Source organism: Synchiropus splendidus, chromosome 1, assembly GCF_027744825.2.
Source record: "Synchiropus splendidus isolate RoL2022-P1 chromosome 1, RoL_Sspl_1.0, whole genome shotgun sequence".
NCBI lineage: Eukaryota > Metazoa > Chordata > Actinopteri > Syngnathiformes > Callionymidae > Synchiropus > Synchiropus splendidus.
This window is the reverse complement of record NC_071334.1, coordinates 57,192,727-57,209,493: the sequence shown is the minus strand read 5'-3', so window position 1 is coordinate 57,209,493 and position 16,767 is coordinate 57,192,727. Positions and strand designations below refer to the sequence as shown.

Sequence of the window (16,767 nt, the reverse complement as noted above, 5' to 3'; positions counted from 1 at the left end):
CGGATCATATGGCCCTCCAACACATGTTGGTCTTACATACAAGCGCGTTTGTCTCAATGAGCTGTTGGCTGACACAGAAACAAAATATTCTCATACTCAAGAGATGAAAAAAGGAGGCCATCAACATGAGAATAGCAGGATTTTAAGATATAGAATCAATTTCTATTTTTCTCTACTACGCAAATTCCTCAGGTGAAATCACTTTTTTGCAGTTGGAGTACAGTTTGAACAATAAAAAAATGCTACCTTCATAACTTCTGACACCCAATAGTAATAATGGTAATTAAAAATAATCCCAAAGCCAAGCACTTCAACGGATATCGATAAAGCGACGCAGACAACCATCAGGCCAATGTACATGTGTACTCGTTGCTATACCAACACATCTTTCGGTCAGTTCTTCACGTATCAATATGTCCAGGTTTCATACATTCTACTCGTAAAGTGAGACAACACCTCATGGCAAACACTAGAAGACTGACTTTAAACGCATGCCAAGGTGACAGCAACCCAGAGGTGAAAAACATTGGAGTAGTCCCGGCTCTGTACTGAGCAGGATAAAGTTTTCGCCCCCCACTGGCTGCCTGCCGCTAACTCTCGTTCTTTATCAACTCAGAACAAAATTCCAAACAAAGTACCAACCTTGGCAGATCTTCATCCGACTCACATTGGCACTATTATGTTGTCGCCTTCCATATTTTCGGAGCAGACTGCGCAGTTTGGTCGCCTTCCTCCGTGACACTGGAGACAAGCTAGCAGGGCAGGATCGGGACGCACAGTCAGACTGAAGGGGAGGAGTCGGGCAAGCGATCCGCGCTCGCATTAGACGACACACCGGTCACTCTTCAAGTAGGCGGGCTTCACCGTGCGCGACGATGAACAAACAGGGATTTGGAGGCTGTGGAATGTGACCTGGGAAAAACAAGACGAAGCAGGACTGTGATAGACGCACAGACCATAGTGTATTAATGGAGTCAATACAACGAATCGCATTTAAATCAGTTGATACAGTGGTCTCTATTTAGACAATGGATTTGCGTTCGTTTCTGTCACGGTTTGAGCGCTAAACAAGTTCAAGATCGAAAGTCCAACTACCACATTTAAACACATTTAATTTTAATTGAAATTTAATATATTGCTTTATTTGAAATAGTCATTGTAATGATAACAACTAAACACAGTGAGTATGTTTTGCACTGAGTAGATGCAACAAGTAATGTAGGAGAGGCAGTTTTAAATCCCAATTTCGGCTGTCGATGGAACAATATTAATGTGTCGAGACTGAAATGATCCAGGTTGGCTTTGCCTTGTCGCCGTGACAGAGACACCACTTCAGGCTGTGTGTCATATAAACACATTAAAGTGGCTAATGGCTTTGTCTTACGTAAGCAATAAACCTGGTGCCGGTAACATTCCGTTCTCCAAAGCAATTCACTTTGAACCTCAGGAATAACAATGGACACAACGTTTTCTCTTGCCCACGATCGTTATTGTTGTGCATCATCATAAGTTTGCTTCTTTTCTATTCGCTACCAACTTAAGTTGTTCAGGAATCTGACTCGTTTATTATCATCCTCTACCTCAAACTTAACAATGAACGAAACTCTCCAGACAAAATGCTAATCTTCAATGTGCTGAACCATAGAAGGAAATGAACTTGGTTGTCATGTGAACTGAAATGTGTTGTTAGTACTGCCTGGATGTGTAGTTGGTGTTTAGTAATACAGCGTTGCTTCCCTCTGCTGGTCACTGGGCAGAAGTACATAGTAGTCTCTGAATAGCGACGGATCAGCGTCACCGAACAATCCATACAGCACATCCGTTTTTTTATATATACTTCTATGGCGTCTACCACTGGCCCAACTTTCATTGGAGATAATTCTAAGCACTCATGTACAACCAAGGAGCCTTTTCCCCAATACTTGTGCTGGAGCTGAACTTTGACCTCAGAACCTGTGGACCTCCTCAGTGGAGCTGCTACGCTTTACTAAAACTCCTGTTGGAAGAAACACTGAAGAAAAACCCCTCACTTTGCGTGGAAAGAGAGTGCTACACAAGTTTAACATAAAGGAAAGAGCGATTATTGGACAGATTTAAATATAGCAGCCGAGGAGACGACATATAAACTACCTATTCATCACTTGCTTATTATGTTGTATTAAATCAATGATTCAATCATAAGCTTCAGCTGACAAAAACATGTATTTTTTAGGAAGTAATTGTAAGTAAATACAGGATGACAAGTGGCCCACGATAACGCACACTCTGACACGCTCAATCGAACTGAAACCTTTTCTCTGAGGGACCACAAATGACTATCACCGATTTCAAAATGTCCCCATGTTCATGAGAAAAACATCTCAGGAAGGAGGAAAATATATGTGAATTGAGTTTGGTGAGACATTGCATCCGTTTGCAGAGTCAACACTGCACTAACTGCATGTAACACGTTGACAAGCAGTGATAACGTCTCACCACGATGTCAGTTTTATCTTTAACTGATCTCACAGTGATGACCAAAACATGTTTATGAATACATGAACACTCAAGGTGAGGGCACCGATGAGGCGACCATGAAAATAACAGATGGAATAGATGGTTCTTAAAATAGGACTTGCTTTAATCTGAGACACATATTTGATTTAAAATTTTGTCTCAAATAAAGATAACTGTCATAAGCACTTCTGCTATTGCAGTGCCTCATGGGATTGTAGTAGGAATAGTGGGAGTATAGCAAGTATTTTTTGGTGGTGGTCAGGCACAGTAAGAGTTTACCTTCACTTTTTACATTGATCACTGACAGAATGCTCTTCTCCATATATAATTATTGTTGTCAGTGTCCACCATCCCTTCTGAATTGTTGAATTCAACTGCTCTAATCTCACTGGAATGAACAATTGTTGAAGACAAATTATCAAAACATTACATGCAATGACTTATATTGTGGTGCGAACTGAAGTTCTGGACAGGATGTTGGTGTGAAACGGCAGGCACTCTTTGTGCTTTTAGTCACTGCCTGCCAACACCAGCACAGAGGAATCGTGTCACCGCAAAGTGCAGAATAAACACACACAGATGTCAACAGATAGACACGTATAAAAGCTTAGATCGACACTCAGCCGACACTTATCCCCATTTATGTTATCTCACTCCCCCACACACACACACCAAAGCCACTGCTGAGTTAAGTCCTCTGCCAGTCAGCTAGTGGGCGTGGCTCTTGCTGACCTGTTAAACAAACCAGGGCTTAAAATGTTGAACACCCACCGATCCTCTCACTCACAGCCTCACTCACTCCTGGATTTACTCAACAAACATCAGGTGACTATTGGATCGCTTGCATTGTTATCCAAATTTCATTTATTTCCGATAGCAGGCACTGGATGTGGTCTTCTCAAATCAGGGTAAGTTCACCGCTTAAGTGTCAAGCTCATCTGGCATCCATTTTTTTCTCCCCTGGAGATTAAAACCTTCCGGATCCAAGCTTCCAGCCATGAGACTCCTGCTGTCGGTGCTGATGTGTATCACTGTTGTTCAGCTTTCTTCGGGGGATCAGCCCGTGGAAGAGGTTATTACCGTTGGTAAGTAAGAGGGGGGATATGGGAGGGATGGGAAAAACAAACTACATAAATTGTTTAACAAGACTATGAACCAGGCTGTGCCATAAATTAAACAAAGCATGGATGTATTATTACACATAACACATTTTCCTCTACTAGCACATCACGTCTTCTAAAGTGTTACGCTGCCTCATCTTATATTTCGCAATCTTACGCAAGTCCTTGCATTATCTTTTATATCGTGACAATGTCAGATGTTATCAAAAATTCCCCTTTTTTCTCTTGACATAGCACACCACTTCCTACTAGGACACAGAATTTGATTTTAAATACAAGCTTTTGTTAACCGTTTGGCTCCAGTAACAGCTCTTAAGCTGTCGCATTGTATCACGGAATTGAAGCATGAAGAGCTGCAATATCAATATTCCACAATGTAAACATTTTTTTTGTTGAAGAAAGTCAAAAACAAACTGCAGGAAGTACATTAAAAGAGTTCTCCCCAGTATTTTTTTTAACTCAGTATAAGGGGGTCGAGGAGTCCTCGATGACTGTCGACGCAGTAGCACTGTCAGAATCAGAATAGCCTTTATTGTCATTGTACCACAAATAGTAACAACCAAATTGTACTCCCGTCCGACACGACATAACAAGACATAACAAGACATAACAGGGAGGACAGAAGTAGTGATCACAGTAAGAATAGAGAACACAGTAAGAGGCTTCGAGATAAATGAGACGTGGACCCCACAAGACGAAGAGCAGAAGCAGGGGAGATAAGGGCAGGAGGGAGCAAAGGAAAAAGCGTCCGCCTTCTTCGAGAGCAGAAGAGAAGTCATTGTTAGTCATGGTCCAACGGGCCTCTCCCAGCTCCACTGGACCGAGCCAAACCGGGTCCATCAGGGGCCCAACTTGGCTTTAACAGGTCCAGTTCACCTGGCCCAACTGGAGCCCAAATGAGACCCAACAGGGCTCACAGCGCCAGCCTATTCAGATTTATGCTTGGATAGAATATTTTCTCATGAATTCCCATTATTCCGATGTCAGCGAGCCTATGACTTATGACAGTTATTTAGAGATAAGATTTTTGCAGGTACATTTGACCAGTAATGTTTAGAGGGAGTTACTTTCTTCATTGTACCTGGCTGAGCGTGTAGCTTTCTCTTTTCCTGACAGTGAAGGCTCCTGTGTTGGGCGGCTGGTCGGTGCGGGACGCTAAGTCTGAGCAGGTTCTGGATGCTGCTGAACATGCAGTAAAGCTCTTCAACTCCCATTTGAAGGGCAGAAGGCTCTTCAAGCTTCTGTCTGTCACCTCTGCTCAGAGTCAGGTGAGGCAGCTGCCTTTCCTATTTCAAACATCATGTTTCTAAACATCCGCTCCTCCTTCTTTTTAGGTGACCAACATGATTAACTACAAGATTGAGGCAGTTCTGGCTAAAACTAAATGTTTGAAGTCAGAAAACCACAATTTGAACACCTGTGGTTTGGCCAAAAAGGTCAGTCATGAATGTTTTTACATTATGACTAAAAGAAAGGAAGCAAAACTTTTAAAATCTGTCTTTTTGCAGACTAGTATACAAGCATTTCGAGTTATTTGGAAATGATGCTTCACAATTATATGTCTGCATCCCACAGAAGATATTCTCTGTGTGATGCATCATAGATTCCTAACATGTTCAACCGCAGTCAAGGGAGTGACTTCTTCTAAATATTAAACAGAGTTCAAAACATGAGATGTTGTATTCGACAGCACGTACAAGTTTGCTCAACTGCATTTGTTCTGATAGTTGGATGTTGTTTTGCACAAGATGTTTTGTTTTTCTCAGCAAACTTATTGAGAGATGTCGACTGAATCATATATCATTCAGATGATGCTTCCACTGCTCTTATAGACCAACCTAACTTTCTCAACAAAAAACATCCCCCACTTATGCATACATGAATTGAACTCCAGCCAACTCAGAACTTTAGTTGAGAGGAGCAGATCCTCAGACTGAGATACTAGGTGTCACCTTTTTGATGCTAACAGGACCACATGGTCTGCCTAAAGCAGAAAAGAGATCACCAAACTACAAATGTATTCGACCCTGGCTGCAACAAAACTTGTTTCCATAAAAATATGAATGTAACTGGTTGCGTAAGCAGTTCTCATGTCCGATATTGTTGGACTATCTTTGCCCAGGGATTGTATATAAGCGAATGTCGACAATACTTTTGGCCACTGGATATCATTTGGAAGGCACCTGGTCAAATAAAGAACAAAATGGATCAAGTAAAAACAAAACAACAAACAAACAAAAAAAGATAATGTCTTTGTATTGAAGAGAAGTATTTATATAAGAGGTACTCTTGATTGGATTCTTGCGAATTAGGCAGTTTGTTGAAAAATAAATATATGCATATATTTTTCTGAATATGTTCAAGATTTCCTGATTAATCATCTTCAACTTCTGTTCTTCCGCATGCGCAGCGTCTGCAGTGCAACTTCGACGTGGCGTTCAACCCTGGCAACAGCAAATATGAGCTGCAGAGTCACAAGTGCACCAAATCTTTCAACAATGGCCAATGAAAAAAAAAAAAATCATTTTCAGACAGATACTTTTTCATTACGTTTATTGTGTCAAATGAAAGAAAAAAAGCAGTCATTTTATATCCCCACTTGGCAAACTTTTAAACATTTAAGAGAAGAAGCTGTAAGTGGATTCTCCACCTATCAAGGTTTTTGTGATGTATGTTATGACCACAAATAAACTTGGTGACGTTTGTCAAAAATGAATGTTTTTGTTTTGTTTTTTTTAATGTGTTTTCCATTCTTGTAATTGGTTTTATAGGAAAAATGAAATAATAATAAATCGCACTGTTCAGCAATATGTATAAAACATGAATGAATTAAATACTTAAGACAATTTAAGAATGGCACTAGTTTACAATAGCTTTAGATCTATATTATTACATTGTAATATCTGGATTACATCATAAACGGCGTTTTATGAATTTGACCTACTTCAATCATTCTTTATCTGATGCTAATACCCTTGAAGGGGGTCAATAAATGTATAATATTTTTAAAAATGTTAGCTTGAACTACATTTTGGGAGCAAACCCAAGCTGCTGAAACACATTGAAGGCAGAAACCTTTCCTCTGACTTCAACATGTGAGTCGCTGACTCACCTGTGACTAAGCTTGGTTACAGCACAACACTCAGTACTGCCAAGACACGCAAGCTCTTCTTTGCCATTATGAAAACCATGTGGCCATCGTAGACAGATCGAAGGTGTTTTCTTCACGTCATTCCAATACTTCCAAACAGTGAATGTAATCAAAAGTTATCAAAAGTTTTTAGAGTATCTTTATACAGTACGTCTTTGTTGGGTAATGGTCCAGGCCAACATCACATAAGCAAAGGTAAAACAACTGCGGTTGGAGCAACAAACGCCTGAAAGCCTCATGTGTCTGCAAACCAGTGCACTCTTTTTCCACGGCTCAAGTGTCCTGAAATAGCTGCGACTGTGCTCAAATGGAAAATCTAAGCCTCAGTAATACATCATTCCCATTTTGTCATTTGCCATGTTAAAGGAAAATGTTGTTCACTGCCGTGCAATTTGAGGTTGACTGGTTGCTTTGGAGAGAGATAATGGAGGGTTAAATACCCAGACTGAGCAGTTCTATTTAACAGCGCTGTTGTGAAATTAGGGCTGGACTCAAGTCCGATGTGTTTTTTTTTTACCCAGCCTTACTGCGCGCACTGTCACTTATGCGCTACATAGATCAGCTGCTACACCAGTGTGTCTCACCCACAGACAAACATGGTGGTCATGTGACTCATGAGCTGGTGGTTAACTGTGAAATAGCTCAGCACAATTCAAATGTGCACAACCGTGAAGTTAGATTTATTTCTCACGAACGACTAGCACCATTGCATGCATGTTTACCACTGGGGCATCTCCATCCTCGTTCTCTGAGAATGAGCTGCCCTTATGGTGAGAAAAGATTAAACAGCTGGGTACGAAAGAGCGATGACTCATGTTCTATTTTAGTCTTCTGACTGTGTTATCCTTTTTTATTCATCATCATTCAATAATTACAAATAGATAGACTCTGTTCTGCATTGATTCCGTTATATAAATCGTCATATTCACACCTAAATACAACAAAATAAATACAACACTTAAATAGTGCAACTTCTCTATTTGGTAAGAAATGTTTTTTCCCCCGGAAGTAAGGATAGTTTTAATATATAATAATACGCAATATTTTCATAAAGAATTAATCACATAGATCCCTAGCAAATCAACGGAACAAAATAAAAATGCGCTGACGGGGCTGCCGTTTATGATTCATACATGGTGTAACGCACCCTTTGAAACGTATGAAACAGCGACTCCATGTGGTGATTCACCATGAATCTTTCTACTTCGAGTCTTCAGACTTATTACTTATCCAGTTTTAGTTGTGGTACTGTTATTGGCGAGTATTATTGCCTTGCCTCTTAGGGCAATGATAATATAATATAATATAATATACACAATATGCTGTCTAAGCTTTTTGGAAATAAACCTTTGTTGATTCTGACGACTTACCAACAACAGGGCAACATTGTTGAAGCAACATACTTTATTTACAGCTATGCACAGCATTTATTATTATAAAAAAAAAAAAAAAAAAAAAAAAACATTGTCCATGATGGCTATCATTAATTGTACAAAATCAGACACAGAAATGTGAAAGGGAAACTCACAAAAAAACATGAAAAGAAAGAGCTGCATGATTTAGAAATGAACAAAAAAATGAAGAGCAGAAGTGCCATCTTCATTCGCTCCGTGGAGCCTGAGACACTTGGCTATCTGGAAATAAGACAAGGCATCTTTGCATGCTTTCAAATGTTGTCAGCAGATGTTTGGTGTCTGCAGTTTGATATCAGACACTGGTTTCAATATGAGGAGGCATTTTACTGTTCAACATTTGGGAGAGGAGTCTGTGATGGTGATGGTACCTGGAACACATAAAGAGTACTGTTTGCTTTACATTTTTACTCGTGGTTCCCATTGTGAATGCTCTGTTGGTTATGGGTCATGTTCCAAAACACTAGTAACATGATTTTGTGATGTTTATTATTCATGTCTGGCCTGTGAGGAGCCACAGGAACACTAAATCAATGAGTCCCATACATAATGCATTGCCACAGTTAAAGCCGTTTAGAGACGTCAACACCATAGGGTTGAAGTCGAACCTGTCCTCTTGGTTAAACATGGCCAGGTCATAAAAGTGAGTATAGGTAAATCCTGACCTGAGAATTTGACATAGACTTTGTTTTTCCCACATCGGGGACTTGATACTTGAGGCTACACTAGCATGTATAGATCCCCATTTTGTGAACAAAAAAGCTCCCAAACTCTATATTTTCTTTGGTCATACGGAGATATTAAGGAGACTTACTTGCGAATCACTCTTTGTATCTCTCTGCTCTCTTCTTCCCTGAGTTTTAACAGGACCTGTTCCAAGATGGGAAGTTCCAAATTGAGATACTGGGCGACCTGTTGGTATAAAAAAAAAAAGTTAAAAAAAAAATATATATATAATTACATAACAATTTGTGTAACACTGTGCTATTTCAATATAAGAATGACAAAACATATAGCTCAACAGAGAAAGATAAAACAATTCTTCTTAGCTTTGAGTTCAAACTTGACACACCCACCTGTAAATGATCTTTTTTGCTACATTTTGAATTTTATTTTGTTGCTATTATTTTGTCTGTTATAACTTTTGGTTGGACAAAACAAAAAGAGTTTTTAAATTTTATTTTATATCTTAAAATAATTTCAATGTATGAATATGACATGGCTAAAACTGTTGTGCTCACATCGTCACTGACTTCCTCTTCGTCCATGTCCATTAAAAATATTTTCATGATGTCTTCAGACGGACCCTGAAGTATTCTTTCCCACAGTGGCTGGTCTTTGTTGCTGAGTTTCTTTTTTTCTGGGAACAGATTTGAAACATGGTGTGTTGTCGTGTTGCAAACCCCTCAGTGATGACTCTTCTTCTCACCTCCGCTCTGGTGCAGGCAGTAGAGGGCAAACTCTTGCGGGTCATTTTCTATCTGTGAGAATAATTTGAGGATCAGTCAAATACAGTGTTTTGTTTTGTCCATGTCGATGTATAACTGAATCTAATTCAACAGGCCGTCCAACCTATAGGGAAATACATTTGATTTGAATGGCACCATCATGTTTTAAAATAGACTGAAATACTAGTCAGAAAAAAATGAAAACAAGCATTTTAGAGTAGTACAGCACTAGTTCAGCTATGTTTTCTACAGCATTGATTTGTCTGTCTATGTTAAAAATTACTTAAACGTACGGAGTTATTATGCAACTTATTTTCAGGACATTTGGGAAACGGGACAAGGAACGAACAATTCCATTTTGAGTGTGATCAGGATTGTGTTTCAGCCATCAATTCCAGCATTCTGTTCACAAGATATCAATACTTTCAAGGTTTCTATATTCCTTGATGGTCTAGGGGTTAAGAGTTCTCACAGTAGCCTGGGTTTGATTCCCGGGCAGGGGATGACGATGACGTTCTTTAAAAGTTTCTACATTCTATAAGGTTTTTTTTAGGAATTGAGAGAAAAAAAATGAAACATCAGAGAGGTAAAATAACTGAAGAGAACATGGATGTTACACAAAGTAAAGAAATACAATAAACATAGTTTATTTTAGTTTTTGTTTAGTTTACCTTAAATTTGCTAAGCAGCTGTTCAATGACCTGGTCTGTCGTCATTCTGCTTGATATCCGAACTTTAGTCGAAGTGCCAAAGCTTGGCGTGAAGATCGACGTCTATAGAGAAATGTTTTTTGTAAGCCATGGAACCAAAGCATGAACAAGCAGTGACCGAAGATGTGAAGAGGAGGAGGGAGTAGACTCAACCTTATAGTTATAAAAATGTCCATTGATTGAAAAGCGGTGATGCCTCTCCTTCTCCTTCTGCGCTGCTGACTTGTTGCGAGTTCTCCTCTTGACCAGAGAGGCGTCGCTCATGCAGCGGAACAAGTTGGACTCAGCTTCCATTTCCGAGGGTTTCTGTCTCAACGGCCGCATGGTGGCAGTCTCATAAATAGGAGGACCTGACATGAAGTACAAGCATCAACTTATAAATGTGCTTCATGGGTTTTCTCTCTCCATTGTCATCAAAATAAACCTTTTAAAGACAAATTCTAAAAGACGTGAAAGAAACCTGGCAGAGGTGTTTTTGGAACGGTCTCGTGCGCTGTCTCGGACATCTCATCTATCTGGTGAAGGTCTGTATATTCACCCCATCTGCTCATCCCCCTGAAGGACATACAGATGCACAACATGACACAGGCTCCCTAAAAACTTGTCCATGTTACAGTAAGAAACTAGAGACACAAATGTCAACCAGACAGCTCATTTTCAAGATAAAAATGACTGTCCTACAGTCATTTTTATCTTTATTGCTCGATACATTTTGAAGCGTTAATATTATTTATGTCCTTAACTGTCAAATTAAAATGAGTTCAATGGGACAACAAGTGGCAGTACGGTTGCAGAACTCTTTGTAACTTTGTCTTTGTAAACAGAACTGACTGATGGTTGCATGCAAATAAGTAAACACAAAGGTGGTATTGTATTAGAGTCCATCTAAGCAAACTGTATTCTTATGAGTCATGTATTACCATCCACCCAACTTGACTGATTTTCCCTCATTTAAGTGTTAAGTCATGTAACTCAATTGTAATGTCAATGTCTAGTACTCTTTGTGAAAGGAGTACCGGTAAATATTATAATTTATCTATTTAATGCTAATGAACATGTGGTCTATATAGAAACAAACAAACAAAAGAGATGAGGTTTCATAAAACAGTTCTAATTCTCAAAGGCCGTGAGATGGTACTTTCTGCTGGATGTTTGGCTTTCAACTAGCTCATTGAAACCTCACATTATTTCTGAACCAAGAGCGCAATCTAGTGGCCTTTGAAAAATAGGACACTGCTACACTGTTTTTTGGAGTCTCAATCTACTCATCACAATTTGGATGCAAAAGAAGAGGACGACAACCAATGAGGATGATGAATGAGGTGAATGAGGACATGAAGAGGACAGGCGTGACATGGCACAGTGTGAATGGCAGGTTAAGGTGGCAGCTTGCAGCAGCTACCCCTGAAGCGAAATACCAAAAGACAGATGTGTTTTGACCTTTAAGTTGCATTTTTGTATGCATGGAGAGTGCCATTTAAATAAAGGTTAGATGATGCAAAAATGTTTCATATACTTTAGATATTGTCAAGTCAAACGGGTCTTTCAGAAGCAAAAAAGCTCTATGGCAGGCTAATTTTGTGTCATAGACAACTTCATGCTGACTAAGGGAAAACTGGATGGGAGCGAACTGGAGCACAAAATGGAAGCAGTGATGCACAGCATTATTTGCATAGAATGTTTTCTGTGCAGCTCAAACTGCATCATTTTGTGTCCCCCACAAGAAAGTAAAACTATCTGAACAATTGCACGATTGAGCGACAAATGGATGAGATTCTGGGTTCAATGAATGAACACGTGAAGTGCACACACCTTTTGTTTCCAATGGGACTGAGTGGACTAGCAGGGTCAGCTGTGACGGGAGGAACAAATGGAAGCATTTGCTTTTCATCCTGTATCTTCAACCGGATTGGTCGTCGTACCCCCCAGGAAATATTTAGGAATCCTTCCACGATGACCTCTGAATCATCGCCCTGTTAGAGAAGACAGATTTTCACGTATTATCAGGATGCTATTTATAGAGGACCTCCCATGGTAACACACCTGAGAGTAGCTGAGGTGGAGCTGCGTCTGGTCCTTCAGGAAACAGTTGTAGGTGCTGAGCAGCGATAGGAACTCTGCTCTGAAATAGACAGCACAACCTTGACATCTATGGTGCACAGGTACGTGCAAATGATAAAAATAATTCCTCACCTAGACATTGTCCGCCCATCTCCCACCTGGATCACTGATAAGTTACTAGCTTCACTCATCTTGGCTGCATCAGACCCTTGAGAGAGCAACACAAAAAAAAGTGTTGTTGCCGCTGAACAAAATCACGAGAAGCGACAACACATTCAACTCTAAAAGAAAATGCAGAGAAACTTTCTCCGACATGGTAAATCAGAGCTCCGGTCTTAAAATCAGTCACAGAGACTTTGTTCTGTGCTTTAAATATCGTAGTCTGCTTGCTCTCTGAAGCTTTCCTGTTATATTTATCTCTCCTTGGCCCTGCCTCTCCTCTCCGCTCTTTCACTCTCTTTGAGCTTGTTTCCAGGCGAGTTAATAACAGTACTCCACCCAAAAAGCAGTGATGACAGTGGTGGCTCCCACCATGTGCTTATTCTCTGGTCAGAGACAGGAGTTTGTGTTTTTCCACGTGGCTTTTCCTTATTCATCCCAGTCTGCTAAAAACAACACTGTCGTCTGGAAGAACTTTGCTCAGCATGGTTCCCTCTGACCTGAGAAACATCTCAGGTATTCAGTGCTGTCACTCTAAAATCGGGCAACTCCCTGTCATCTAGAGAGGATATTCTGTTGTTTTATTTTCCCCACACTCCCCACTCATTTCTACATCGTGACACTTCATAATTTCATACTTTTAAAGCTGAATGCGGTGTTTTTAAGTGTCAACTACGACATATGATGTATGCCTTGAATACATGAATATGAATATATATGAATATACCTATTCACAGTACTGAGCGCTGAGAAGATACTTGGTTCTTTGGTACTGTGATGGGTAGATTGTGAAATAATACTGTAAGGTTGATGAGGTTTCATGGAACAGTCTCCTTATTGTCAGATGCCGCTCGATGGCACTGTTTGCGACTGTACATAATGTTTAGCTTTGAACTCTTTCAATGAAGCCTCACATCATTTCTGAACCAAGAGCATCATCTAATGTCCTTTCAAAATAAGGACACAGTTTCATCAACCTTGCAGTACTGTTTCATGATACCTCATGTTCCCGTCAATAGAGACTGCCTATTGATATTTAATATCGGGTCTGAACACCACAGAATTATTTGAATGAATTAAATTTGACTTGTTTGTATAGACTTAGACTTTCTTTATTGTCATTGCACAAAAACATATCACTATATTATGGCAACGAAATTTTGGTCTGAGGCCTCCGGTTTCCAAAAACAAAACTATATATCCAAAAATAAATAAATATTAGATAAATACTAGTCAAGAAGAAAGGTAGACAAAATATTGATACGGAAAAGAGACACTCAAATTCTGCATCCGGAGTAAGACATTTTATTTTGGTCATTTATTAATTATTTATTTCATTTAACATATTTAATTGATATTTTCTGTGTTTGTAAATAAAAATATCTCTATAGCTTTTCATATTTGTCATTTTATTATCTCCAGGTTATTGAAAATAGTATAGCATATAATCTCTGGTTAAAAAATCACTTGCAAGTTGTTCGCAGTGTCTTCTATTTCCTTTTTATTTATAAAATATATAGTACAATGAGACCGTTGAAGCAAACACACCAGATGCTTGTTATGGTGTGCTCATTTTCAACACTGTTCCATAGGTAGGTTAGCAGGGTGTTTCTACTTTGAATCTTCTGTTCGGAATCAGGTGAAAGTCTCTAATTAGACAGTACTGTGTAAGGTATTCTTTTCCCAACACTAAAATTAGAATAAAAAATACCAACTATCCAGGACATGGAGCACAAAAATCTGCAGCTAGATATGTCTGCAGAAGGTATTTTGACTAAAAAGACTGAATAAACTGTTAAAGCCATATGTGGCTGCTGCATTGAAGACATATGAGAGTTGCACTTTGAGTTCTTCATGTCTCAACACGCACATACTAGTGCACTCAGGGTGAGATGCAACAGCAGATTCAGGTTCCTTTTGTATGATAGTTTTGCATAAACAAAAGCAAAGCTTGTAAATAAGAAAGGATTAATTGCAATAGTAATAAGTGTACCGACTATTACACAACTATTCCCGCTACTGCTTTGCTTAAACTCTAAAAGTATCTAATTGTAATTCGACATTATCTATTCTCCTCAAACATATTCCGATTCAAGTTTGCTTTAGTCAAACCCAAAGATTCACAACTGTATTATAGTTTGTTTCCTGAACCAGTCACTGCACCGGTTCAAGTCTTACGCAGTAAAACAACTTATTGAGCCAGAGAAACACAGCCGAAGGGAAAAGAAGCTAAAATAACATGACACACCCAGTGTCTATGTCCAGCCTTTCGCTTCTTTACAAGTCTCAACTTTGATTTGAACATAAATGAATAATATAAACACATAAAATGAAATAAGTAAAATTGTTATGAGACCGTCATAAGTGTTTGTAATTCATGATTAGAAAACAGGTTAATAAGAATAATGTTATTGTTGTTATTAGACGCAATACTGTCAACACATAAGTTTTCTAAACAAACATTTGGACACAGAAAATAAAATCCTACCTGCTCCGTCAGTCGGCCCCTTATCAGTCAGTGGTTTTTATTACATGTTTGACCAGTATTTGGTTGGCTCTGTGTGTGTGTGTGTGCTGAGAAGTCCAGAGTACAGTGCGTGTGGTTGGAGCGGAGCCTCCGGTGCTGCAGCTGCTGGTTAATTATTGCGGTACACGTTGAGACAGCATCGGAGGGAGGGGCCAGCCAACACGCTGACACCAGATATGACTTCTCCATGGAGCAATAGTGGACTGTGAACAGGATCGCTGTGTTAACAATCCAGGGAGGGGTTGGGATCATCAGACGAACTCACTTCAATACAGAGGAGAAGGAGGACAATGAATAGTGGCAGGCGGTGAACCCCCACCAAAACATTATTGATTGCGTCATAAAACATCAAATTAAATGTCTGAAATGACTCTAAATGTGAATTGTCAAATAATCCGAGCAAGCCTTTCACTTTCATTTGACAGTAAGTGGCGCCACTCTTACATAGATGTAAGAGTTGGTGAAGCAGGGTGACGAGGTATGTGAGCATGTGCTGGAGTGACGGGTGGTCGGTGACGTCACTACGGTTACTCCACATGGACATAACACGTCTGGTGTTTCCGAAGCCGTACGAGTGATTCTTCTTTTTTTGTTTTCCCCAAAGGACAACTTTATTGACAAACAATTGCCTGCCGTATTACAGTTAGCACGCTACAAACAACACACCGTTGTGATTAATGAGTTAGTATTGTTATTTTTTACAAAGTATCGTAATTGTGCATTATGTGGAACAGAACCGACTCCTAGAGGTGATATTTGCTATTCGCTCTACGTTAACATAAACGTTCTTATGTCATTGTTTGTTTTATTTTTATTTTTTACATTTGGAGATTATTTAAGATAAGAATAATGTAAAACAACACAAGATTTCCACTCCACAGTTGTGGGTTCACTCCAATTGAGGGTGACATGGAAGTCAACATAGATCTATTGACTGACTGACTGAATCTCGAGTCCACTATCCTTCGCACATGTTGAGGGCAAGCTTTACTCTTGTCAATAAAGTTGTCCTTTAAAAACAAAACCTACCGCTCGTACGTATTTGTTTATATTTAGTAAATATATTTTTTATTTATGTATTTGTATTATATATGTATATGTATAATTTTATTTATTACATAATTATATGTGTTTTTGTTGGTATTTATCTGATATTTATTTATTTTGGACATATAGTTTTTTTTGTAGAAACCGGAGGCCTCAGACCGAAATTTCGTTGCCGTAGTACAGTGATATGTTTTTGTGCAATGACAATAAAGAAAGTCTAAGTCTAAGTCTAATTACAGGTTCGGAAACGCCAGACGTATTACGTCCTTGTCGAGTAACAGTAGAGACAAGTCGTCGCTCCCGCACATGCGCAGAACCCATACTGTAACTTTCCCGCGTCCTGTGCCGTCACGGGTCAAGAGCAGCCAGGAGCAGCAAGCATGAAGTAGCAGTCTTTGGCCAGCAGGGAGAGCCAGAGTGTCAGAATGAGCGGCGGAATCGGCGGCTCTGTTAAAAAAAAAAGAAAAAAAGAGAAAAAAATCAACTATCCGGCCGCGTCTCGTAAACCTATTTAATAGCAGTTACATTCTTTTAATTGGACTTTTAAAAAGTAATCCTTGAAACCGTTTGAGTTCGCTTTGTCGTCTCTTTATGAGACAAACTTTAATTTGACGAGTCCGTTGACATTTTGTTTT

At 39.3% G+C, this 16,767-nt stretch overlaps 3 protein-coding genes across 5 annotated transcripts in view; 1 reads left to right on the top strand and 2 right to left on the bottom strand.

Annotated features, from left to right (window-relative positions):
• il11ra (interleukin 11 receptor, alpha) overlaps positions 1–790 on the bottom strand; it is a 34,038-nt gene extending 33,248 nt beyond the window's left edge. For both annotated transcript variants that reach the window (XM_053852124.1, XM_053852133.1), the window contains exon 1: positions 643–790. The gene's annotated coding sequence lies outside the window, so the exon portion shown is untranslated. The remainder of the gene's footprint in view (positions 1–642) is intronic.
• A 2,423-nt stretch (positions 791–3,213) lies between these two features.
• si:busm1-57f23.1 (uncharacterized protein LOC368621 homolog) lies at positions 3,214–6,306 on the top strand. Its single transcript, XM_053848540.1, has 5 exons — positions 3,214–3,321; positions 3,463–3,581; positions 4,734–4,885; positions 4,952–5,053; positions 6,028–6,306. Exons 2-5 carry the CDS (start codon positions 3,494–3,496, stop codon positions 6,124–6,126), a joined length of 441 nt encoding a protein of 146 aa, XP_053704515.1. The 5' UTR covers positions 3,214–3,321; positions 3,463–3,493; the 3' UTR covers positions 6,127–6,306.
• A 1,934-nt stretch (positions 6,307–8,240) lies between these two features.
• rassf6 (Ras association domain family member 6) lies at positions 8,241–15,176 on the bottom strand. Of its 2 annotated transcripts, none has more exons than XM_053886807.1 (11): positions 15,047–15,176; positions 12,532–12,607; positions 12,382–12,460; positions 12,151–12,311; positions 10,799–10,893; positions 10,492–10,688; positions 10,300–10,401; positions 9,610–9,661; positions 9,422–9,540; positions 8,995–9,092; positions 8,241–8,551 (listed from the first exon to the last, which is right to left on the bottom strand). In XM_053886807.1, the coding sequence occupies exons 2-11, from the start codon at positions 12,588–12,590 to the stop codon at positions 8,476–8,478; spliced, it is 1,038 nt and encodes a 345-aa protein (XP_053742782.1). In that variant the 5' UTR covers positions 12,591–12,607; positions 15,047–15,176; the 3' UTR covers positions 8,241–8,475. The 2 variants fall into 2 exon arrangements, with proteins under 2 accessions (XP_053742782.1, XP_053742790.1); XM_053886815.1 differs by having other exon boundaries at positions 12,382–12,455.
• Between the last annotated feature and the right edge of the window lie 1,591 nt (positions 15,177–16,767).